At 36.6% G+C, this 27200-nt stretch overlaps 1 protein-coding gene across 18 annotated transcripts in view; it reads right to left on the bottom strand.

Moving 5' to 3' along the window:
- Positions 1–6: 6 nt before the first annotated feature.
- The window catches only part of LOC123394230 (zinc finger protein 37A-like), a 74906-nt gene continuing 47712 nt past the window's right edge, over positions 7–27200 (bottom strand). For 8 of the 18 annotated variants that reach the window (XR_006608968.1, XR_006608967.1, XR_006608972.1 and 5 more), the window contains 3 exons: positions 23335–23695; positions 23010–23158; positions 20868–22186 (listed from right to left, as the gene is read on the bottom strand). Coding sequence is in view for 6 of the 18 variants with exons in the window: in XM_045087996.1 (XP_044943931.1) it covers positions 22146–22186; positions 23010–23105; positions 23335–23461; positions 23583–23648 (330 nt within the window). In the remaining 12 variants the exon portion in view is untranslated. Of the gene's footprint in view, positions 3122–3755; positions 3804–20867; positions 22187–23009; positions 23159–23334; positions 23973–25903; positions 26097–27200 lie in introns of those variants that run through there. The other 10 variants (XM_045087991.1, XM_045087988.1, XR_006608969.1 and 7 more) reach the window with 9 other exon arrangements.

The following is a 27200-nucleotide window of genomic DNA, read 5'->3' on the forward strand; positions in this document are numbered from 1 at the left end:
GGGGATAAGATTACCACACATATCCAAGAATAATCAATTATCTGAATAAAACATTGTTTCAAATTACCAGCTGGTCAGAACAAGAGCTTAATGGCAATAAAGGAGGGGAAGAGAAGGTAGGAATAAGAGGAAAAGAAGAAAAAACAATCTGGGAAGAGTTAGCTCTTCATCTTCCTTTGTTGAAATGTCCTTGTCCTGACATGTCAATTCTGATTATTAAGCCTAACATTTGCAGTTAAGATAGTAAAAAATTCCAACTTGGTTCACTTCTCCCCCACTTTCTATTTTTTTACATTAATTCCTAACCCTAGGAGGTAACCTCAAAAGGAGAAGTTTAAATATTTGTTACTTGAGTACCTTAAGTATAAAATTTCACATTGCCATAACAATCCATATCCCAAAACAGTTAAATATTGCATAATTTAAGCATAAAGGCAATTTGCAATTTCAATTTCTTTTACTCAGAGCAAAGATGTACAACACCAACAAAACCTGAACCTGGAACAATATTTCTTGTTTGGGGGAAAATCATAGAAAAAAAACATGGATTTAGAGAAGTAAAAATTCAAATAGATAGGACAAAGGAAAATCCAAATGGAAATACGTTTATGAGAAAACTTGTAAGAAGATAAAAAGACACGCTTTTCATTATCACTTTATCATCTTTGAACCAAAAAGAAATCACTACTGCTTATTACTACTATTTCCCATATTGTGGGAACCAATCAAGGAAATGAATCATTTAGGTATTAGAGACAGCCAATCCCTTAGAGAAGTTAATCCTCTTCTTGGAAATTATTTTACTTCATAGGGGAAAAGCTACAGCTACCTTCCTGGTGACTGTTCCTCCTTTTTCTCATAAAAGAAGTGGAGTGGAGTGAGCAAATGAAGCCAACGAAAGCCTCAATAGCCATATATATCCCCAGTCACAAAACTGGAGGGGAGCAGGAGGGCAAGACAAGCCAGGCATGCACGCCCTAGCTATTCTACTCAGCAGATCATTCTTCGTCATTTACAGGCTACCACCCTTGCCAAAGGGTGACAAGATCATTTGGCTAAAGCAACTACTGGCTAAATAACAAACCATACACATAAATCTTTTTAAGGAATAACAGATTTGAAAAAGACAAAAGCTAGATAAAATAGATACATTAAAGTGGATAGAATAAACTTCAACTTTGGTTACTATTTCACAAATTAAATTTGTGAATCTTAATTCAGTGGCTTAAAGGCAGGAGTTGCAAAGTTGGAAGATGAAAGATCAAAGCACTGGTAGCACAGTATTTTCTTGGTGAGAGTATCAGTCTAAGGTCTGAAAATGAAATGTGCTGATCCAGAAACCGAACTTTATCAGTAACTTAAAGATGATCAATCAGCTTCAGTGACTTATTCACAGTCAGAAGAGAGCAAAGGGAGCAAGCACCCCAGGTAAACTCACCACAAGGAGGCCCTTACAGTGACCCAAAAACCTGTCCTCTATCCATAGTATTCATACTCTTTTTCCACATGAGTACTAATCTGATCTGGTTAAGTAGTACTTGGTTGAATACAGAATTATATAGTAGTAATATAAAACAGATCAACCTGCAAGGTATTTCATCTAGGTCCTAAGGGGGCTTAATAAACACTCCTGCACTTCAGGAGATGCACTGCTCATTTTCCAGATTCTCCATCTCTCTCGATGCAAAAGTTACACCCGTCATTCTGTTTTCCATCACCCACTGTGTTTTCTGTAGATGTGTATTATCACTGACTAAGCCATATCAGGCTATTGCTCTTGTGGATCTGATATTATGCATCCTTCCAACTGTGTCCTGCCCAACCATGAGAAGACACATTTATTTCCCTATTTTCAAATTCTTAAACAGTACTTCTGACAGCCCCATGTACCTCTAACTGTAATAAAACTACGAAAAAGTAGTCTGCTTTTTCTGTACTTTTTGTAGATACTGATACTGATTTTAAAATTCTGAACAATTTAAACACAACAACAGTCCAACTGGACACAACTCAATACTGCAAAATATAAATATATACATTGGTTCAAAGCAAATTGTTAAAAATTAACCACTTAACAAAACAACTTATGGCTAGCTCATAATAAGGACACAGACAATTCATATACTCAATTATATAAGGATTCTACATTTGCATAATGCTTTACAAAGTGCTCTCCCATTCAAGATAACATTAATTCTAATCAAATATTTAAATTGAAAGTCTCCAAGAAAGAGATTTCTCTAAGAAGATAAACAAAATAATCCAAAATTTTAAACTTTAAAAGCCATTAAATTTTCTGATGTTTACAGTTAATTTTTCATACATATATATTTTTGCTTTGAAATGAGAAAATATATTAAGACTACAACAGAAACAAATTCCTTCTCTCATAAAATATATCACATACACTTAGGTTATACATGTGTTAAAATTATTTAAATCAGTCTTGAGAAATACGGTTTCAAGCTGGATAATAATTACACTTAAAAAATCATGCAAGTTTATAAAAGACACAAAGTCAGGCCTTGGTTTGCCCAGCAATTCCTGTCTATATCCTCTGTACCAAATTACTTCTTCAAATGCTTAGTATACTTACACTCCATTATAAACTGTTCTATGTAAAAACTACATGGTATCAGTTATCTCTACCTTAGAATGAATAAATTTAAGTGACTGAATACACTCAAGGATTAAATCTAATCGCCAATTGTGAAACAAAAGACAAAAACCATAGTGTAACTGAATCCAGGACTTAAATTGGTAAGAAGCCTTAAAAGGAATCCAGGAAATCCTATTACATACACCTAACCATGTCAAAGGTTAGTTCTTATCAAATGAGCTGTATCCCATTGAGGTCCATTAAACAAACAAAAAGCAGTTATAGAGCACCAACATAATAAAAAGAGTTCACATCACAAAGCACATCATTTTCTAAGACTTAGAAATCTTCTCTAAATGAAAATATAGCATGAATACATCAATATTTGTAACAGAAAATTAAGAGTTCTTACCTTACTACATCATCAATATTGTTCCTGTATACCCCTTCAAGTCTTTCTGCGGGAAACCCCATAGCAATAATGTTGGGATAAATATCTGAGTACTTAAGTTAAGGAAACATCTAAAATATACAACAATGCAAACTACATGTACATGTTGTAAAACATTAGCTGATTATTAAAATCACTATAACTATGCTAGTAAAAGGATGTCAAATGTATTTATCTATAAACCATCATGTGTAATTAAGAAACACAGGTACATAAAATTAATTCCACCAAAAAATTCTCAAAATAATTATATGGCAAAATAATTTTCAAATCTCTTTACCTAGTACATTAAAAGTAAGTACATAAAAATTAAGGAAAAAAGTAACTTCCACATTTACACTATTTAGGCCCACATACATGAAAACAAAAACCACAGACTATAAATCAGAACTGAAGTTACCTTGGGACAAAAACCAAGTATCAAAATAAAAACAAAAAAAGCTACACAACTTCTCATTTTTCATTGTTACAAAAGGCACCACAGCATAGAGAAAAGTAGATACAATTAAGAATTAGGAAGCCAGGGGCGCCTGGGTGGCTCAGTGGGTTAAGCCGCTGCCTTCGGCTCAGGTCATGATCTCGGGGTCCTGGGATCGAGTCCTGGGTGGCTCAGTGGGTTAAGCCGCTGCCTTCGGCTCAGGTCATGATCTCGGGGTCCTGAGATCGAGTCCCGTATCGGGCCCTCTGCTCAGCAGGGAGCCTGCTTCCCTCTCTCTCTCTCTGCCTGCCTCTCCGACTACTTGTGATTTCTCTCTGTCAAATAAATAAATAAAATCTTAAAAAAAAAAAAAAAAAAAAAAGAATTAGGAAGCCAGATTTAAGACCTGGCTTATGCCGCCATCCCGTTGTATAACCTGGACATGACTTCATCTTTCCAGGCTTCAATTTCCTACTCCACAAGATTAGGTTGAGACAACCACAATGATCTCTTCCAAGTCCTTGGTATTTGTGACTTAGTAATACTGAACTAAGGTAGAAAGTTTTCCTCATTCACCATCAAGGTAATCAACATTTAGCATGCCATTCTATTTACTTATGTTACACACTGTAGTCAGCATAAAAACAAACTTCTGTGCTCCAGAAGAATCTGCATCAAACTAAAAAAACAAAACAAAACAAAAAATACCAACCAATCTACATTTCTATGCATTTGTCAATAGTGGCAGACCTCATTTCTTCCTGAGTACCATTATTCCTCTCTCTAATCTCGTGATTTTTCGGAGATGGACCTTCCAAAACAGCCAAGCTGATCTGCCCCAAGCCTCCCTTCAACACCCTCCCTGAAGTTCTCCACCTACCTAATCCTGGACCCCATTTGATCTTCAAGTACAATCCAAAATTCACCAAATCCAGTGCCTTTTTGTAGATCTTTTTTCATCACTTTTGGCTGCTTTCACATTATTGAGTTAATTTCGGTATTATTTTCAATTGAAAATAATTATCAAGTTACTAAAAGCTTTTTAAAATTATTTTTTTAAAGGTTTTATCCATAGTTTTACCACACACTGATTGGACAGACCTAAAAATATTTTAAGGGAAAAAAAAAAAAAACAGGGTTGCCTGGGTGGCTCAGTCGGTTAAGCATCTGCCTGTGGTTCAGGTCATGATTCCAGCGTCCTGGGGTAGAGCCCTACATCAGGCTCTCTGCTCAACCAGGACTCTGTCCCTCTCCCTCTGCCCTGCTCATGCTCTTTCACTCTCTGTCTCCATTTCTCTCTCTCTCAAAGAAATAAAATTTAAAAAATAAAATAAAAATAAAAACCTTTCATTAAAAGAAAAAAGACCGCACACAATAGCATATACAATATGCTACCTTTTGTACAAAAAATACTTTCTTTTTGGATAAAATGAGTAAGATTTACACACAATTTGCCTGAATCTGAACTTCTCAGCACACATGTGCATTTGCACACACACAAATTATAACTGAGAAACCAATAAACATGTTTGCTTCATAGAGAAGGGGTGGCAAAGGGGAAAAACATACACTAAAACCAGCAACAAACAAATCCAATTAAATATCAAATTGGTAACCAGGAGATAGAGTTTATTTCACAGGAGTTATTTGGCTACTGCAAGTTTACTGTACTTATTGGTAGGAAGCACTTTAAGAACAAAAAGAACTACAAAGAGGGGCTCCTGGGTGGCTCAGCTGGTTACACATCTATCTCAGGGTCCTGGAATCGAGCCCCACATAGGGCTCCTTGCTTAGCAGAGGAGTCTGCTTCTCTTCTCCCTGTGCTCATATTCTCTCTCATGCCCATTCTCTTTCAAATCAATAAAATCTTAAAAAAAAAAAGAACTACAAAGAAATTTTAAACTTCTTCTGCAAGTTTGTTTTTACTATTATCAGTATTGATATCCTCAAGCTTTCATCTTTATATTGTACAAAAAAATGAAATTTTACTAATGATTTTAAGATTTATGATTATAGGTATAAAATCAAGAAATCAGGTAAAAACCTTAATTAGAAATATCAATATGAACTCATGTTTATAAAAATCTATGTTCTCTAGGTCTTTTCACTGAAATGGCCTAAAAGCATATCAATCTTAGCAGCAAACAATCCCTAGATGGACCCAGACTGCATCTCTAATATTTAATATATTAAAAGGTACTAAACTTGGAACTACAATGGATGCCAGGTCTGTGGCAGGAAGGTACAAGATGAGTCTGGGATATTTTTCTGTGCCAGGAGACAAGGAAGGTACTCAAGAGATAATGATCTCTATCAGACAGACATAGGAGCTAAAATGAAGGACATCCCAGGACCTAAAGCTCTAACAAACTGAGTATCAAAGAAACAACTTAAATGGTAGTAAATTAAAACACCCTAAATAAAATTAAAACCCTTGAGTCTATATAAAGACTCTCAAAGGAAAAAAGGAACAAACTATTTTTCATTTATCACCTTTTGAAGTGGCTGTTAGAACAGTTCTTTCTCTACTCTGAAAGTAGAAAAAGGGGGAGATTAAGTATTTATGCTACTTTTCCTGTAGGTGCTGTATTTCATGACAACCAAATAGCACCATTTCATACAGTAAAGATCTACTTTACAGAAAAACATTGTGTTAATAAACACAAAAGAATAGAACTTTAAAAGTCATATTTTGCAAACCCTAATAAATTTATTGATTTAGGCAAGGATCAACAACTGGTTCTAAACCAACAGGTTAGTGGATGATGAAGAACTCAACTTTTTTTTCTTAAGAGAGCCAAAGCAACACCACCCAAAATACCTTCTGATGTAAGGAGACCAATGTAACTGAACAGCGGGCAGAAAAGACTGCCACCACCCAATTTCAGTGGTCAATCTGAGCATTACCAAGGAAGTTAAGCAGAGATCCTGTAACTTTCTGTGTGATACAATATGAAGGACACAGCATCACCTATGATATCCAAGGTATCTTCAACCTGAGACTCAACCAAGTATTTAGATATAAATTTTAATTTACATTAAATATAAGATAGAAAAACAAGTTAAATGACATGAGAATAAACTGGACAAATTCAAAAGGTCTGAAACATATGACCCAGTCTCTGCTCAAATGTCTTTTTAAAAGGCAAGGAGGGGAGGAATGGGTATACCTTATTTTTAAAAGACTTAAGGGTTGGGGTGCCTGGGTGGCTCAGTCGTTAAGCCTCTGCCTTCCGCTTGGGTCATGGTCCCAGGGTCCTAGGATCGAGGCCAACATCATGCTTCCTGCTCAGCAGGAAGCCTGCTTCTCCCTCTCCCACTCCACCTGCTGTGTTCCCTCTCTCACTGTGCCTTTCTCTGTCAAATAAATGAATAAAAATCTTCCAAAACATTTTTTTAAATAAATAAAAAAAGACTTAAGGATTCTAAGAGCCAAGTTCATAGGTACAATGCTATCTGGATATTGTTCTAGACGAACAAGCCATAAAGAACATTTTTGAGCCAACCAGAGAAATTTGAAAATGATCTGGGCATTATATGGGATAAAAAATGACTGAAATGGAAAAGCACACATTACTGACTAAAAAAAAGGTTTCAAAAGAGAATACACAGCGTTATGCCATAATCGAATAAGAATGCATATATACCCATATAGACATATGTAGACAAAAAGATTACAAACTAAGGTACTAAAAGTAATCATCTCTAGGAGGTGGAAATATATGTTTTTCTCATTTTTGTTTTTTATTTTCTGTTGTTGATACAATGCCTGCACTATTTCTGTAACAGATTTTTAAAAATTGCTTGCTTTATAATTAACTCCAGGTCTATTTACCAAGTATCATGACAAAATATTGTTTTGTCCCACGTGACTTAAATTCAGCTCTGTATTTAGTTTTTAAAAAATGATGAATTTCTATCAATATATATATATGTATATACACATACATACACACAAATATGTAATGAAAAAAGATTTAAGTAGCATTTACTATGTGGCAATTTTGTCACTTTAAGAATATATAAACTCACCCCCAATCTCAAAGGGTTCTTCTACTATGGAGACTCCAAAACTACTAGGATTATCACACATTACAAATAAGAGCTGTCATCTATTATTCTCACCTAAGAAAGTAGTTCCACCTAAAAACATAGCTCATTCAAAGAACTATGTTCAATTATCAAAATATTTTGGGTATTATGTCCGTTCATGAGAAAGAAAAAAAGAGAGAGACTGGAGGCTCAAATCAAGCCTACAGCAGTAGTAATTCATGAAAGTGAATAATCTTTACTTTGTAACCCTGTCTTGGGAGCACCAACATATAGAAAATAATACTCAGAAGACAAATGAGGCAGCAGTAGGGACCCAAAGCAGTGGCAGCTTCCACCAATCTAGAATTCCTACATAAAAAATTGTAAATAGATATAAGTAAAAAATTTAAGTTGAATTTTTCTAAGCAATGCAACAGCAAAATATTTCTTATTCAAAGTAATAGTAATTACTGCTCCTAATGAACTTTCCAACTGAATGCTTAATTTCAGTAAAGACACTAGTATGATTTTCAGCCTTACAGAAAAGCACAATAATACAATGCCCCTTGAAATGCAGTCATTTTAACCAGGACTAAACTCCAATGTATCCTTGCACTATGAATACTACTAAAGGAGTTAAAGTTGCAAAGGACTTGGTTTCCTTATTTAAACAAAACCATTTGTCTCTAATTATACATAAATAGGAATGTTATATACTCATTAAAGTAAACTCAGTTGGCCCCCTTTCATTCACTTAATTATTCAAACACACAGTGAACATTCCTTGCAAGGGGCAGTGAGAGCAGAGGCTAAGTAAGCAAAGACTACTGCACTGGAAAAGTCCCTATTCTGTCAGGAAAGACAGATAGACACACAGACATGCAGCGGTGCCACATGACTTATATTCTACTAAATATAAGACCGAAATATTTTAAGAGATAAAGAGAGAGGGGCTAATTCTAAATTAAAGCTTCACAAAATAGGTGACATGTTAGAAAATCCTTAAGAAGTCAGTCAGACATCAGTAGACAGAAGAACAAACAAGCAATCAGAACACTTCAGGCAGGGAACAGAACAGGGATGCGGAAATACATACAACATTAGGAAGCAGCAAGCAGGCCAGTGTGGCTCACACACAGAGCTGTATGGAGAAGGCAGGACAGAAGACTGCATTTAGTTTGAAGGAAGCTGTGAGAGGGAGTTCAATTTAACCAGACATATAAGGAGTCAAAGGCCAGAATCGGCGTGGAGGTCTCTGACAGAGCAACAATCCAATGCTTCCTTTACACAGATTCTAAACATCCAGTCTTCTGAAGATTTCCTTTTTCACAAATCCTCACCTTTCTTATTCACAGTTTGAGATTTTACCCAAGACTTTAACCTCCATCATAAGTTAGAAAGATGCAGAGAACATGTGCCACACTACAGGAAATACATTCCCATTTAATCTTAGCAACCCTACAAGGTAATATTTCCATTTCATGAATGACAAAATTGAGGGCCAAAAAGACTGGGTAATTTGCATTAAGTTCCACAGCCAGTAAGTACTGAGTTATGATTCAAACCAGTTAGGTACAAACCCAGCTTTTTATACCATGCTGCCTCATAAAAGATTAAGAGTTCCTTATATTTCCAAATCAGTAACAAAAATATAAAAGCTTCAAAGGAAGCAGGTTCAAATGAAAGTGAATTTACTAATCAAATGTTAAAGCTGAAAAACTTTTAAAAGACAATACAGAATCACTGGAATTTCCAAAACTGAGTAATGAATTATAAGACACATATTTCTTATGACAAGAATTATACCAATGCATGTCCAATTTGACTTTTTTGCTTCCTAATGTTAAAATTTCTGACATACTTTTTTTGGACAATTTAAACCAAATAAAAATAACTGAGAAAACTATATATATATTTCTAATACGGAATAATGTTAACTTGCAATTACCGGATATACTTTCAAATAACGAGAGTGTTTCATATGAAATTCTCATCTTATTACTTATAAATGCTGTGCATAAAGAATTATACTAACTAGATCACTGCAGGAAGCCAAATATTTTTGCCATCTAGTGATCTACTCGCAGGCAATGTGGCAACATGGTGAAGAACATATGCTCCGGGCACCTGGGTGGTTCAGTGGGTTAAGCCGCTGCCTTCGGCTCAGGTCATGATCTCAGGATCCTGGGATAGAGTCCCGCGTGGGCACTCTGCTCAGCAGGGAGCCTGCTTCCTCCTCTCTCTCTCTCTGCCTGCCTCTATGCCTACTTGTGATCTCTATCAAATAAATAAATAAAATCTTTAAAAAAAAAAAAAAAAAAAGAACATACGTTCCAAGAGCCAAGCTGCCTGGATTTGAACTCTAGCTTCACTTACTAAGTCGTCTTTTGCAAGTTACCCATCTTCAGTTGCCTGTGTAAAATGGGACTGGTAGGAGGTAACATTTTTTCTTCTCTGCTTAATTTTTATTCAAGCTTTTATTTAAATTCCAGTTAGTTAACATACAGTATAATATTAATTTCAGGTATAGAAATTAACCAGGTGTAGAAATTAACTGCATGTAGTTAACTGTATACTAACTAACTGGAATTTAAATAAAAGTTTGAATTAAAAATTAAACAGAAAAGAAAGTGTTACCTTCATTAAAAAAAAAGTACTTATCACATAGGGTTGTGATAAGTATTAAATGCATTAACCTATGGAAAACAACTAGAACATAGTGATAGCTGTCTATCAGTTAAACAAATGGGACAGACCTATACCATTAGGGCTTACTGTAACGATTTGGATATATTTTTTTCCCAATGACACTCTTTACTGAATAACCTAATCCTTCTAAAGAGCATCAAAGTCTAATAGAAACCTTAACTCTTTGAAATCTTGACTATAGCAATTTGCCTTTTAAGTATTTAACTTCAGAACAAATGTAAAATATTCCCAAATTTCCCAAAGGGAACAAAACAAAAGACTGCTTTCCCCTTGTTATCAGTGGCTACATGAAGTAAGCAGAGAGGTAGAAGGAATTTCTGTCGGCCCTCAGAGGGACAGCTACCATTGCTATGGCAGATCTGCAGACACAGACATACGACGTTCAGTACATGACCTTTCACCCCACCTCTAAGCAAACATGCTCAGTTTGTTTTGTTTTAATTCATGTATAATTTACATACAATAAAATACAAGATCTTAAGTGATTCATTGATGAGTTTTGATAATCATATATATCATGTTGGAGAGTCTTGATTCAAGTGCTTCAACAATCCCCCCTCAAACATAGAATGCTGACTGCAAGAAAGAAAATAATAAATAATAATTAAGTTCTAAAGCCTGTCCACAGAAGTCAATTTCACCAATAACAGAACTGACACACTGTAAAATGATGCAGCTAGTATATGAGCTAACTCAATTTTTACTGGTTGTTCTTAACATCCAATTGACTTAAAACACTAAAAGGATATTCTAAGTTACACCAAATTAACAAAATGCCTTTAGAAAAAAACATGTGAGCTGAGATTTCATATTGACCTTGTCTCAAAATTTTACTCGTACCCAAATTAATGTCATTTGCACTACAAATTTAACTAGAATTTTCAAATAGAGAATAACCAAAAATAGCTCCTTAAGCCTTATTTTATGTGTCCCTGAATATAGAGTCTTTAATAATTGTATTTTAAGTACAATTATTAAAAATAAAGCACTTCTGAAGTTTCTTTGTAGTACTACTCAACATAATATATAGATATACTTATCCCCAAACAAGTTATAAACTAAAATACCAGTATACAGTACTAGTATTCAAACCAGTAACACCTTTATTCTGCCACAATTATTTTAAGAAAAATTACTTCCACAGATCACATATAAGTTATTTTAAAAATTCTAGTTAACTGGAAGCGGTAACATACATGGAACGCAGATGGCAAATAGAAAGTGACATGTAGATTACAGAGGTAGTGATCAAAAAGCAGTAAGAGCAAACCTGAAGTTGCCTAGCTCACAAGAGGAAATGACGTTGAGCTGAATTGGCAGCAGGAATGAAGGAATCAAGTCAGACTAACAAGAGGAGACAAGAAGAATCGAAAGCTAGTTAGTAAATACCAAGACTGCACCATTTAATTCTATTTTCCAGGAATTTCTGGAGCTTTTCCCCTGCTTTCTGTCAGGGCTATCAACCAACAGATGCTTAAGGATCAGGTGAGGGGGAAAAAATTCAGCCACTGATTCATAAGCTACATCAGGTCTACATTTTTTTTCCAACAAATTTTAACAAGTTTAAAATTAACAAAGAGTTTCCATGTATGTCACAGTTATATCCATATTAGCAACTTCACTAATCAAATTATGCTTTAAACAACTGCCACTCATAGACTTATACGGGAGTCTCATTTAATGCAAGATTTTTTATTTCTGACTAGGTATTCTTTTTCTCTATTAAATGTGTAAAATGTTTGTATCTGGTTTCTTTCTTTTTTTTTTAATATAATTTTTTATTTTTTATAAACATATATTTTTATCCCCAGGGGTACAGGTCTGTGAATCACCAGGTTTACACACTTCACAGCACTCACCAAAGCACATACCCTCCCCAATGTCCATAATCCCAACCCCTTCTCCCAAACCCCCTCCCCCCAGCAACCCTCAGTTTGTTTTGTGAGATTAAGAGTCACTTATGGTTTGTCTCCCTCCCAATCCCATCTTCTTTCATTTATTCTTCTTCTAAATTGAAGATTCATATTGGTAGGAAAGCAGAAAAAGGAAATGCTGATTTTTCCAGTTGATAAAGTGCTAATTGCATTATTTGAAAACAATTTGTCCTAACATATAAAGCATATAAATATTCCTGTACAGAGCAAATTAATGCTGCCTAAAATCTGATTTTATAAAGTGAAAAGGGTGCGTAAGCACCAAAGCCCAAACTACAGAAATATTAAAAATATTTCTCAAAAAATACAGAAAACTACAGAAATATTAAAAATATTGCTCCAAAAAAATTGGAGATTTTTAAGAATAAAGTATTGTGGTCAGAAACAGCACAGGACACAGGAACATTTGTTTAAATATTCCCAAGGTGCCAGGCCTGCATTAAAATACTTCATGCATAATGTCGTTTGTTTGTTTATTTATTTTTATTATGTTATGTTAGTCACCATACAGTAAACCATTAGTTTTTTTTTAATATAATTTTTTATTTTTTATAAACATATATTTTTATCCCCAGGGGTACAGGTCTGTGAATCACCAGGTTTACACACTTCACAGCACTCACCAAAGCACATACCCTTGGTTTTTGATGTAGTGTTCCATGATTCATTGTGCATAATGTCATTTAATAAATAGAAGACCAAAGTTCCATTCTCAGCTTTGCAACTTAAAAGCCTATGACTGCAGGTAAGTTACTAAGTCTCTGGGCCTCAAATATTTTTGTTTCTTTTGTCTGCAAAATGATGATCCTAACACCTGATGTAATTTCTTTATTGGTTGTTTCAAGGATCAAATGCGGTTTCTGGAAATATCTTTAAAACTATAAACTGTAAAGGGCTATTAGAATTGTAATAAGAAGCTGTTATGATTTGAGGTTGCATGGACTAGAAATATCCTGTTATTTAATTTTAGTTTCAATATCTCATTACAAGGCAACTCAATATGTTTTTATAAACAAATTATAAAAGAAAAGAATTCCAATATATTCACTTAAATCCACTTTAACATAAATTTTAGGTTCCTTTTAACATTTCTAAATTAGCTGCCCACAATGGCAAACCAGAAAGGAAAACTGACTGCCAAGTAATTTATGAGCTCTACTGGAGCTTTCTATTCCTCCAAACAATTAGGACCTCACAACTTCCTCTAAAATTGTTACATTATACCAACTTGCCTTGACTGAAGAGTTTATACACATTTTTGCTTTGAAAAGAAGTTTAGATGTCACTATGTGGAGTTCTTTTTGTTGCTGTTGTAGTTTCGTTTGTTTTAAGCAGGCTCCATGCCCAGCACAGGGCTTGAACTCACAAACCGGAGTTTAAGGGTCCCATGCTCTACCAACTGAGCCAGGCTTAGATCTTACTTTCTGAAGGAAAATACCACATTCTTCAAAGGTAACATCAAGAATTGCTAGTAATTCTTCTACTTAGTAGCAATACCATAAATTGGTTCATTTGGCACAAAATCTGCAATCTGTAACAAAGAACTATGAAACTGTTTTACCTTTTATTCCAGAAACCCCACTCTAACAATGTGCACTAAGAAAACAATGTAAACTATGCAAAGATAGTCACAATATGCTGTTTTTAAAGGGAAAAAATGGAAATAATCCTAACACAGCACAGTAAGCAATGCCTGATATTTAGCCCAATGAAATGCTACCTATATAGCTTTAAAAATGACAAATACCCACTGACAGATAAAAATTAAGCTGTGAATACCTAAGAATGTAATTATGAGCATAAACACATTAACAAAGAGGGAATGATAATTTCCAGTGACAAATACCTGACACAGAATCAACTTCTTCTATTGTTTAAATTGAAGATTACAGTTTTAAACAAATACTTTTTAAAGGAACAATCAAGGCCCTCTGAACTTTATTTAAATGTAAGCAAACCAGAACCACAGAAAAATATCTAATCAAGTCACTGATAATGCTAGCAATGCTCCAAAACCCAAAGTACAATTTTTGTGTGTATTAGCTAAGGGATTATTCCTCTCCACAAATTTAATCAATTTTTCTTCAGAGCTGTTATGAAATAATGTATCTACAACTGTTCAAACCTACATCTGTGAATCTCTAAAATTTAAGTTGCCCAACTAACTGGTTTTAATGAGCGCAAGAAACAATTACCTCCTTCCTAGCTCTCTGGATGAATACGATAAGGCAGATTTCCTGTTTCAGAACTCTGCTGCTGTTAAAATACACACACGTAAACCCCGCCCCCTCCCTGCCATGGTTCCGCTCCCACTAACAAACATCCAAGATTGACTACCAATAACAAATCAAATAAAATATGGTTGTAACTTACAGAACAACTTTCAGAAAGATCATCAGTCCAATATGCATTAGATATACTTGTCAGCATTATATACCTGAACTATAAGCCAAACGCTAACCTAATTTTCTACAGCAAAATCATAATAAAGTATATGAAAAATTAAAAAACTTAAAATTATGACATCAATCCAGCATTATTGTAAAGTACATAAGAGTGTATCTTTTACGCTCTAATCTTTATATTCAGTGTTAGGTTTATGGTACTTCTGTAGTTCATTTCATTATAAAAGCCATGCTTTTTATCATTTAATTTACCAGAGATAACTATCTAAAACACTAGGTTTGGGCTGCTCTTTAAGGTCACTAACTTTCACAGAAAGAAAGACATTCCAACAGGTAAGACAAAAAAGATGATAAGGGATGTATCAATAGTTTGAGAACAAAGGCCTAATAATATTTAGTGCAAATTTACTCAATACTAGTAAACTACATTAAAAAAAAAAAAACACAACAGATTCCAACATTTCCAACTCTATTGATCTTTTAGATGCAGCCGTGCACAAATTCCCTAATGTTCAAAACTACTACACATACATAATACGAAGGAAAAAAGCTCAATACAAAACGTATCGCCAGCAAGTGGGTTTTCATTCTCCTACTAATTAAGCTAAAACTGTAAAATTTCTAAATTTAGTTCTATCAAATTTACCTTTCAATGAAACCACTGCTAATTTGAACCATTTTAATGGAAGAAAGCTCCAAACAAGTGTGTGCTAGGCTGCTTCATTTTATATTTGGCTTTAATATAACAGACCCAAATCTCTTTATTTTATATCTAAGCCAGGACATCATCTAGAAATGACTTGCTTTTTTTTTTTTTTTCCAAGTGGCAAAAAGAGTTTTGCCTAACTGCTGTATTTTAATCCTGGAAGGGTTTATACTAATATAAACTAGAAATACAGGTCTACTTTAAAATATTAAGGCACAGATATTGGCATTTATTACTACATTAATAAGAATCATATTACTGATTTTATGAAAACTGCCTTGGTTCTAATACTGAAAAACATGATTTATATTCTCACTGAGGATATTTTTATCATTATATAAACTTTATAATCACTTGAATAAGTGGATCATCAAAAAAAACCTCTGAAATTACATATACTAAAATACTAGCCAAAATTCATATTTTAAATTTTAGTAATATGCAGATTTAAATATACTAAAAAATATGAGAGCAAGTCTACATTGCTTGGTTTGAAAAGGCAGTACTTTTAGTTTTAGTCAGCTACCCATAAATGCTTGTTCCTAAAGCAAGTATCATTTTAGTATAAATCCAATTATCACAATTGGGGGAAAAAAGCACAATTACTAATCAATTAGCTGTGGAATCTTCATATGCAAAGGAGAATATACAAAAAAACTTCGAAAATTATTAAGCTGAAACATGAAAGATAAAAAGGGAGACAACTCTGTCAACCAAAAAACTGTTTAAAAACATAAAAAGGTCAACATACAGAAAAACAGAAATACCAACAGTTAGATGGGAGGGACAGAAATGAAAACAAGGGAAAGGAGCTCATAACACCTCACACCCTTTAAATACTATTAGGCAAACAAAACAGGTAAAGACTGAATATTTGGATAAAAATCTCACCTACATACATGCTCCCTCACTTAATATAAGAGACAGAATTTACACACATATTATCTGTTTATCCAAAAGGGCACCATTCTCTTCATGACCTACCACTCAGACCCGAACAAATTCTATAAAGTGATGCTTGTCAAACAATCTACTTTCATCAGACATGAGTTTTAAATTGGCAAGATGATTCTTACACAAAAAATAGAGGCCCTAAACACAAAGTTAGATCCTATCTACACTGAAATAGTATGCCTGATCATATTAATCATTTGGCATAACAAACTTCTCAGTAAAAATATCAATAAATAAAGTAGATTAAAACTAATCAGAACCTATTAAGCCCAATATGCAATTTTAAAGACATCTATCCAACCTGGCAACACCAGTTCTTGGGGTGGGGGAGGGAGGGTGTGAAAAGGAATTATGTTACAGAAACAACTTATATATTGTAGCTTGAAAAAGCAAAATTTTAAATGGGAAAAATCACTTCACAGCAGAAAGACAAGAACTGAGTTGTACAAGAAAGCAGAGGACCTGAAAAATATTTAAAGCAAATATTTAAGGAATACATATTAAATCAGTTCCCTGATGAAGTTCCATAATAATGAATTTCTATATATCAAGTTTTAGGAAAATTACAGCTTAAAACTATCAAAATCTCATATAACTTAATATCTCAAGATAAAACATGGTGTTCCCACTTAAATATCCAAATAATCTTGTAAAACTAAAATGACTAAAAGCCCGACTTCCATTACATAAGCTTTAGTTCTCAACCAATATCTTCACATTTTATAAGAAAAATATAAACACTGGCATAACCTCTAAGCTTTATTTTTGCAAAAGCTTAAAACTTGGTATTAGTCTTTAAAGACTATAATTAATAGATGATTCCAAAAAAACAGAAATGTCAAAACCACTCATATCACTAGATTATCTTAACTTTTTCCTGTATTTGAGTAAGAGATCGCAAACCTTAGTTCTTGGACACTACACAGTAATCACAATCTGTGTGACCTTTTCAGTATTAAAAAGAATCCAAATAGCCTTAATAACCAGCACGTGAGTGTATTTTACAGTATTATCTATAATCCTGATCATAGTGAACAGAAACTAGATATGCGAAAATGCATCAGACTTTTTGGTGTGCTGATTCTTATTTTCCATAAATTTCCTACAACTAGCCCACGAAAACTAGCCAGATGTCAGACTGCTTCTTCAGTTTTCAAAAAACATAGATGCACACATTTACAAAGTATTTTTACCATTACTTCATTTTCATTAGTACCAAAAAGGTATATAGCATACCTAGATCAAAATTTCCTTATGCTTATTGAAAGAATTTTATCTCATTTAAAAAATGTTACTCTAACAAGTAATTTTGTTTAAAAAAGAGAAGAGTTTGTTTCTTCCTCAATACTTTTGTTCTAAGTACATGAATTAATACATTTGCTCAAGACATCATTTGCTAATAAGGTTAAAATTATCTCCCTGTCTTAATACTCTTAAAAATAAACTTAAATAAACTTAAATACTCTTAAAAATAAACTCTGTAATAAATAAACAAATAAATAAATGGAACAGTAATCGGCAACTAAAAGGAACGAACCATTGATACAATAACTTAGATGAATATTCAAGGTGTTATGTCGAGGGAAAGAAACGAATCCCAAAGTGACATACATACAAATCTATGTAACATTTGAACTGACAGTGGCAGAGCGCACAGGAGTGAAGAGGCTGTGGTTATAAAAGGGCCAACAGTAGAGGTCCTTATGATAATGGAACTATAGAGTATTTTGACTATGGGGCAGATACGCAAAACCTACACAAGTGACAAAGTTGTACTATACTAAATGTATGCAAACAAATGAAGAGAAGAAAAACTGGAGAGATCTTTCTTAGGCCCCCAAATTTTATCAATGTCAATATCCTGGATATGATATATATATTTTTTCTGGATATGATATTTATACAACAGTTTTGCAAAATGTTACCATTAGTGAAAACTGGGTGAACTGTTCCCAGGACTTGCATATATCGTTTCTTAAAAGTGCACTGGAAGAACCAGCGCCTAGTTTCGTTGATTTGTTCTATTGTTTTTTTGGTTTCTATTTCATTGATTTCTGCTCTGATCTTTATATCTCTTCTCCTGCTGGGCTTAGGGTTTCTTTCTTGTTCTTTCTCCAGCTCCTTTAGGTGTAGGGTTAGGTTGTGTACCTGAGACCTTTCTTGTTTCTTGAGAAAGGCTTGTACCGCGATATATTTTCCTCTCAGGACTGCCTTTGCTGTGTCCCACAGATTTTGAACCGTTGTGTTTTCATTATCATTTGTTTCCATGATTTTTTTCAATTCTTCTTTAATTTCCCGGTTGACCCATTCATTCTTTAGAAGGATACTGTTTAGTCTCCATGTATTTGGGTTCTTTCCAAACTTCCTTTTGTGGTTGAGTTCTAGCTTTAGAGCATTGTGGTCTGAAAATATGCAGGGAATGATCCCAATCTTTTGATACCGGTTGAGTCCTGATTTAGGACCGAGGATGTGATCTATTCTGGAGAATGTTCCATGTGCACCAGAGAAGAATGTGTATTCTGTTGCTTTGGGATGAAATATTCTGAATATATCTGTGATGTACATCTGGTCCAGTGTGTCTTTTAAGGCCTTTATTTCCTTGCTGATCTTTTGCTTGGATGACCTGTCCATTTCAGTGAGGGGAGTGTTAAAGTCCCCTACTATTATTGTATTATTGTTGATGTGTTTCTTTGATTTTGTTATTAATTGGTTTATATAGTTGGCTGCTCCCACATTGGGGGCATAGATATTTAAAATTGTTAAATCTTCTTGTTGGACAGACCCTTTGAGTATGATATAGTGTCCTTCCTCATCTCTTATTATACAATTCCGGACTTCAGGCTCTATTACAAAGCTGTCATCATCAAGACAGCATGGTACTGGCATAAAAACAGACACATAGATCAATGGAACAGAATAGAGAGCCCAGAAATAGACCCTCAAATCTATGGTCAACTAATCTTCGACAAAGCAGGAAAGAATGTCCAATGGAAAAAAGACAGCCTTTTCAATAAATGGTGCTGGGAAAATTGGACAGCCACATACAGAAAAATGAAATTGGACCATTCCCTTACACCACACACAAAAATAGACTCAAAATGGATGAAGGACCTCAATGTACGAAAGGAATCCATCAAAATCCTTGAGGAGAACACGGGCAGCAACCTCTTCGACCTCTGCCGCAGCAACATCTTCCTAGGAACAACGCAAAAGGCAAGGGAAGCAAGGGAAAAAATGAACTACTGGGATTTCATCAAGATCAAAAGCTTTTGCACAGCAAAGGAAACAGTTAACAAAATCAAAAGACAACTGACAGAATGGGAGAAGATATTTGCAAACGACATATCAGATAAAGGACTAGTGTCCAGAATCTATAAAGAACTTAGCAAACTCAACACCCAAAGAACAAATAATCCAATCAAGAAATGGGCAGAGGACATGAACAGACATTTCTGCAAAGAAGACATCCAGATGGCGAACAGACACATGAATAAGTGCTCCATATCACTCGGCATCAGGGAAATACAAATCAAAACCACAATGAGATATCACCTCACACCAGTCAGAATGGCTAAAATCAACAAGTCAGGAAGTGACAGATGCTGGTGAGGATGTGGAGAAAGGGGAACCCTCCTACACTGTTGGTGGGAATGCAAGCTGGTGCAGCCACTCTGGAAAACAGCATGGAGGTTCCTCAAAATGTTGAAAATAGAACTGCCCTATGACCCAGCAATTGCACTATTGGGTATTTACCCTAAAGATACAAATGTAGTGATCCAAAGGGGCACATACACCCGAATGTTTATAGCAGCAATGTCCACAATAGCCAAACTATGGAAAGAACCTAGATGTCCATCAACAGATGAATGGATCAAGAAGATGTGGTATATATACACAATGGAATACTATGCAGCCATCAAAAGAAATGAAATCTTGCCATTTGCAACAACGTGGATGGAACTAGAGCGTATCATGCTTAGCGAAATAAGTCAAGCAGAGAAAGACAACTATCATATGATCTCCCTGATATGAGGAAGTGGTGATACAACATGGAGGCTTAAGTGGGTAGTAGAAGAATAAATGAAACAAGATGGGATTGGGAGGGAGACAAACCATAAGTGACTCTTAATCTCACAAAACAAACTGAGGGTTGCCGGGGGAGGGGGTTTAGGAGAAGGGGGTGGGATTATGGACATTGGGGAGGGTATGTGATTTGGTGAGTGCTGTGAAGTGTGTAAACCTGGTGATTCACAGACCTGTACCCCTGGGGATAAAAATATATGTTTATCAAAAATAAAAAATAAAAAAAAAAAAGTGCACTGGAATCTGTAGTCACCTCATAAAAAGAAGTATTTCAATTTAAAAAATTAGCAAGATGGTAGTTCACCTAAGAACTTGCTCCAAATAAGAGCATTAAAATAGAAGCTAGAGATGATCATCCCAGGACCCTGGTATCATGATCTGAGCCGAAGGCAGACACTTAATGACTGAGCCACCCGGGCGGGCCCTGAACAGATTTTTGCCAGTATGTATTCATCCTTGGGGTTCTTCCAATTTGCTTTCTTTACTGTAATTATATTTTCTGTTCTCCTTTCTTAGTTTGACACCTTGCCATGTGTTTGCTATTCCCTTATTAATATCCTTCTTAAATACCTGTATCACAGAGATAATTAATTCAATTAGTACACCCTTTGGAAACTCATGACTTAATATTTGGTCACAAAATTTACCTACTTTATGACTACTTTGATCAGATGACAATTCTATCACCAACTAGCTTTCTTCCCAATACTTTTCACCCCTTTTTTCTTATAATCGTTTTGCATGCATTTGTGCTGGTTCCTTTTCCATTACTTGGGCTAAAAGGATGTGAGCTTTTCAAGGAAGACCACACGGCAAAAGGTTTACTTGAGAGACGGAACAGAGTCATCCCTTAGGCTAGAGGGGTAATTCATTATGAACAAGTTTTCAGCACATGTTGGTCTCAGTTTACAGATCAACCAGGATGTGCCTTCCTTCCTCGTTGGAGTAGCCTCCACAACAGCTTGCTCTCTTGCTCATCACAGATCCAGCTCACTGGGGCTGCCATTGCTGCAGCTCCAAATTGAGGAAAACCAAGTGTTGGGCTCATTTCACAGAAATAAGCCCAGAGGCCGAACTGGGCCCATGGAGGTTCCGACTTCCCCAGCATCTGCCTAGGCCAACTGTCTGATGCAATCCAGAAAAGAAAGGTAGTTAAAGCTCTACAGAACAGTTTCATCTGAGAGAGAGGAACAAGACAAAAGAGGACATCCTTTCCCCTTCCACCTTTCTGACCAGCTGCTCTGGCACACAGTGGTTCACACTGAGACTGGGAACATATCCTGCTAGTCTGAGCAATCAGATGTGCTAATTACAAATCTACAGTCAATGAGGTAATCACCCCCCTGAGCCTTCCCCTCCTCCTAACCAGCCTTACCGTCCTCCATGCTTCCCTCACTTTTGTAGAAGGTCTGCAAATCCCGATCAACCGTTGTCAAGTAAGTTTTTGCATCAAATTCTATGTCAGAGGAGTACCCGCTAAGATGGCATGTAAGATTATTTCTGCACATTTAGTGTCTATGAGGTGGTTTTCCCTCATGTACAGTCTCTCTTGCACCATCATGGAAACAGGGCTACTGAAAAGTGTGGTTTGTGCTTCTACACTTCAGTACGTCTCCTTTGCAGAATGAAACTGTCTCCAAGGGAGCTCAGCTATCTAGTTCATGGCACCGTTGTTCATGGAAGTTTTAGGTGTGGATGTGCTCTGTTCATGAAAAGCGCACTGCCAGACCCCGTGCGCATCAGAAATGCTTTTGTTTTCTACCCACCTGCTAACATACACACGTTCCTTGATCCATTATCAGCTCTGCTGCAGGTACACTTGCACTGATTTGGGATTTCAGATATCCACTAGTGTCATAGAATGAAGCTTGTCTTGCTCACTTCCCTTAGTGCTTCTGGATGATTTGCAGACAAAGGCAGAAAACGCTGACTTTATACATTTTTCTTCAAGAAGTTCATTTTGTCTATGAAAACCATCTTAACTCAGCTACAGGACACCACATTCTCTGTTTCCACCTTATCTCCAGACTGTTCCTTCTCTCTTCTTCGCTGAGTCCTCTCATTTTCATGACTTCGAAACATTAGTGTCCCAGGGGACAGCTTTCATTCAGACCTCTCAAATTTGTTCCTTCTTACTTCTGAGGAGAGGTGGTTACCTGATCCCTTAGCTTCAAATACTAATTTTATAAGAACTTTAAATACTACCATAAGTTGATAATTTCCAAGTAAGTATCTCCAACCTGGGGTCTTCCCTATATCACCTCTGCTCATACAACCAAATGCTTATTCCCATGTAAACCTGTGCATTTTATAATCATTTCATTCAAGTTGATATCATCCAAATGCCTTCCTGAATGCCTTCCTTTTCTCAAGTATTACATTTCATTATTTCAATTTATAACTTCCTTGCTATTTTGTTGACATACTATGTATATAGTATGTATATGTGTGTACGTATTATGTATATTATGACATATTATGTGTATAGTATGTGTATGTGTGTTTATTTCTTTTCTTTCCCTATCAGAATGTAAGCTCCATGAGGTCAGGAACAAATTCAGTTTGATCATGTGTTTCAGCACCTAAAACTTGAGTGAGGCACAGCAGGTACTCAGTATTTGTTAAATGTGAAAACGAACATATAAGCAAGTACCTGAGAATAAAAACAATTCATACCATGTCACCTAGTGTCCATCTGTTTAATACATACTAACTCACCTGGGTAGCTCTGACTTGGGGACTCTTCCTCTAGCATCCATGGCTGCTCTCCTTGCTCCAACTTCAGGATCACTTCTGGTTTAGGGATGCAACACGCTGTAATTGGGAAATGACATGGGAATTCGGCAAGGCTCATGGGCTTCAGGGCCCTTGAAGAAGACAGAGGCCAATTACAACACTTCATTCTTTACAGTGATTCAACAATCCTTCTGCTTAATACTTAAAATCTCAAACTTAAATATCATTAAACTCAACAAAGCTTCTAGAGGTGTCAAACCAAGAATGAAAGTGCATACTAGGAGTCTACACGGGAAACAATCCTTACCCACTGAGACAAGGTGGCTATAGTTCTCTAGCATCACCTCCCTGTACAGGGTCCTCTGAGCAGGGTCCAGATGCTGCCACTCCTCCTGGGTAAAGCCCACAGTCACATCCGCAAATGATAAAGATCCCTGAAACAGCACATTTGTATTCAAATTTAAGTAATCACAATGTGAAGACATGGAAAAGCTGTCGAAGAACTGTTACGGAGTTCACTATTCACAATCAGAAGATGTGTTCTGGCGTGCCTACCTTTGTACTTGGTTGGAGGAGAAAGCATGGCAGACATTCCTCAACAGTGTGATAAATTACCGGCATCCCATCATGTGCCTACATGCCATAAAGAACTCTCCTACCTTGAGAATCTGAAAACCAATAAAACCATATCACTGTTCTTAAGGAGCATATAATCTGACAGACACAAGCATGATGCATCCAACTACCATGTAGCATGAAATCCTACTACAGTAAAACAGGTGCAAAGTAGAGTGAGATTACAGAGGGGAGAAAAGTTCTATTCCTGCTATTAGGGCAGGTTTCACTGATAACACAGTATCATTCATGAGCCTGGGCCAAGAGCATAACCATCCACACTTCTAAAATATGGAGTTAAGGGGCACCAGTTGGCTCCGGTCATGATTTCAGGGTCCTGGGATCGAGCCCCATGTCAGGCTCCCTGCTCAGTGGGGAGTCTGCTTTTCACTCTCCCCCTGCATGTATGTGTTCTCTCTCTCTGTCAAAGGAATAAAAATCTTTTTAAAATGTAGTTAAAGGTGTCAGTGAACACACAGGAAAGGACTGCTGGGACTATGTTCACATAAAGAGCTACAGTCGTCTTCAGGGAAAATGCTATTTAATAATTCTGAACATAACTCCTGTAGGACGGGGTGTCCAAAATGATTGGTTACTGTTCCATGTAGAAAACCTTTTTCTTTCTTTCTTTCTTTTTTTTTTTTTTTTTTAGGAAACCCTTTTTTATAAACAGTAAACTTACAATGTCAATTTATATATTAAATTCCATTATTGTTATTTTTCCTAAGTCACTATTATTTTTTCAGATGATTATATTTGGCATGTAACATTGTATAACTCTGATAGGCTTATATACTGTAACAATTGCCAATGTAGCTGTATTTATTGTATTACATAATTACAGCACATTAGTGTGTATATCCATTTCACTGTATACTAGATTTCTTCATTCTTCTCTTTATGGATTACAATAAATCTAGGGAGATACCCAAGTATTTTCTTCCCATAACTGAACTGACTGGCTTATACAGTTCATAGGTTTTATACCACCCATTTATAAAATGACCACTGTGGAAAATACAGCAAGAAGAAACAGAGACATATCATTCCCAGGTTATCAAAACAAACAGCTAATCAATGTTCATGTCATACACTAAAAATTGGTTACTAGGAAAAACAAGACTATTTTCAAGAAATGTATAAGGTATTATTGAGAAAACAAAAAACAAAGAATACCTAAGGAAATGAATACACTATATTCATGGCTTGGACAACTTAATATTACAAAAATATCTCATTTCTCCACAAATTGGCCTATAGATTCAAGACAATCAGAATTAAAATCTTAGCAGATATTTTTGTGGAAACTGATAACTTTACTCTCAGACTTACACAGAAACTTGAATGGCCAAGAATAACCAAAACTACCTTGGAAAACAGAATGGATAAACTCACACTAATTATATAAGCAGAATCTAAGATGACGACCTCCAATGGATCCAACAATGTGACATAAACTCCTCTTAAATGGAAGAGACTTAAGTCCCTGTGATTGTGATACATTCTACGGCAAAACAGATTTTGCAAGGATAAATGAGATCCTTTAATCAGTTGACTTTGGTCTAAAAGGAAGATTTACTTGGGTGGGCCTGACCTAATCATGTGAGTCTTTTATTAATTTATCCTAAATATTTTATTTATTTATTTGAGAGAGAGAAAGAGAGCGCATGAGCACATGAGCAGGGTGAGGGGCAAGGAGCCCAACATGGGACTTGATCTCAGCACCCCGGGATTATGACCTGAGCCAAAGGCAGACACTTAACCAACTGAGCCACCCAGGCGTCCCACATGTGAGTCTTTTAAGGAACGTAAGATATCAGAGACCCTTCTTCTGACCTTAAAGAAGAAACAAGCTACTGTGACTCCTACGGCTGTCCAGAAATAAATTCTGCCACATATGTACAGATGGGAACCCAACCAAGCCTTAGATAAGGAGTCCCAAGCAACACCTTGATTGCAGCATTAATGCCTAAGAAACTTAGTTAACCTACTCCTAACTCATTCTCGTCTATACATATGAGCCATATGAGCAGGGAGCCTGATGCTAGGATTGATCCCGGACTCCAAGAGCAGGACCTGAGCCAATGGCCAATACTTAACCCACTGAGCCACCCAAGAACTCCTGGAGAGACTTTGTGAGACAATCTCGTATAAATAGGAGTTTTCCAGAGTAGCAGATAGCATAATAAACATTTTAGTCTCCTAGGTGCCCTCAGGAGTATCCTTTTTTTAATGTCCAAAAATGCAGGTAGTTAACGTACAGCGCAGTATTGCATTCTGCAGCACAACTCAGGGACTCATCACTTCTCTCCACCACTCAGAGCTGACCACAAGTGCCTTAATTGCCCATCATCCATCGACCCCTCCCCCACCCCCTTCCCTCCATGACACCCTCAGAGTTCTGTCATGAGCCATCGCCACGGTGACCTGATGACACGCATCCAACATTCCATTTCAACTGTCACTCTGTGAGCCGAGCCCCTGGCGGTTGGGTGAACAGGACTAACAGTCCCCACGATGGGGAACCTTAACTGCTGTTGTATAGGTATGTGCCTATCGATTTTCTCAATTCTCTTCTCTGGAGCTGGCTGCCTCCCTTTCACAGAGATCGGCTTCTTCTCTTTGGCTTTTCCTCTCCACCCTCTGATTCCCCCTCCCGGTTGGATGCCTGTGTTTGTTCGTTTGTCTGGGTGATTTCATTGGGATTTCGTGAGGAAGCTGCCTTCCTTTTAACGCGCTTCGATGTTCAGAAAACCGTACTCTTTTTGAATGCCCATTTCGGACACAGTCCTACAGGGACAACACACAAGTCACACGCCACACTGCTGTCCCTGCATCAGGAGAATCTTGGTGCGACCCAGGCACCACATTTGAGGGGAACGAATTGCCGGTCTCCTCTTCCTGATGGACATGACAAAATCGGAGAGGAAAGGTCAGAGGTCAAAATGCAGCTGTTCTTAGAAGGAGAGACACTGGAGGATAGCGGGGTGGTCTCATGGGTTGATGTGCAGGGTTTCCCGGGCCGTCTGCTTGATGCTGGGGAGTGCACGGGAATGGGCTGTGCCACCAGATGGGTGGACAGAACACACGGCAGCTGCACAGTGGACTGTCTGCTGCTCTCAAAGGTACTGCTGGGCTGGGTTCTCCAGGCCCGGCCTAGGGAGGGAGACAGGAGACTGTCTGCTAAACCTACAGTCTCCAGAGGGGATCAAGAGACCTGAGAGTAGACAGGGGATGCTGGCGAAGAATGAGAGAGCAGGGAGGGACTCACGCCAGCCAGGATAGCCTCACTTCCATCCAGGCTCCTCAGAGCAGTCCGCACGGAAAGAACGGGCCACTCAGCATCATCCGTCTCCTTCCTGAAACCAACCACTCCCAGCCCACATGGCCACCTACATGTCCGTTTGTACCATCGACTGCTCCTCGGGACTGGCGAGCTCAAGGCAAGCGAGTTCTCGGCCAGGTCCTATGCGACTGTTGGGAGTTTGAATCAGCTTGGGAGCCAAGCAGAACCCCAGGAGCCTGGGCTTCAACTGGCCTTCAGGACGGCCTTGGGCG

Source organism: Mustela putorius, unplaced genomic scaffold (genome assembly GCF_011764305.1).
Source record: "Mustela putorius furo isolate JIRA1106 unplaced genomic scaffold, ASM1176430v1.1 tig00002060_pilon_pilon_pilon, whole genome shotgun sequence".
In the NCBI taxonomy this organism is placed as follows: Eukaryota; Metazoa; Chordata; class Mammalia; order Carnivora; family Mustelidae; genus Mustela; species Mustela putorius.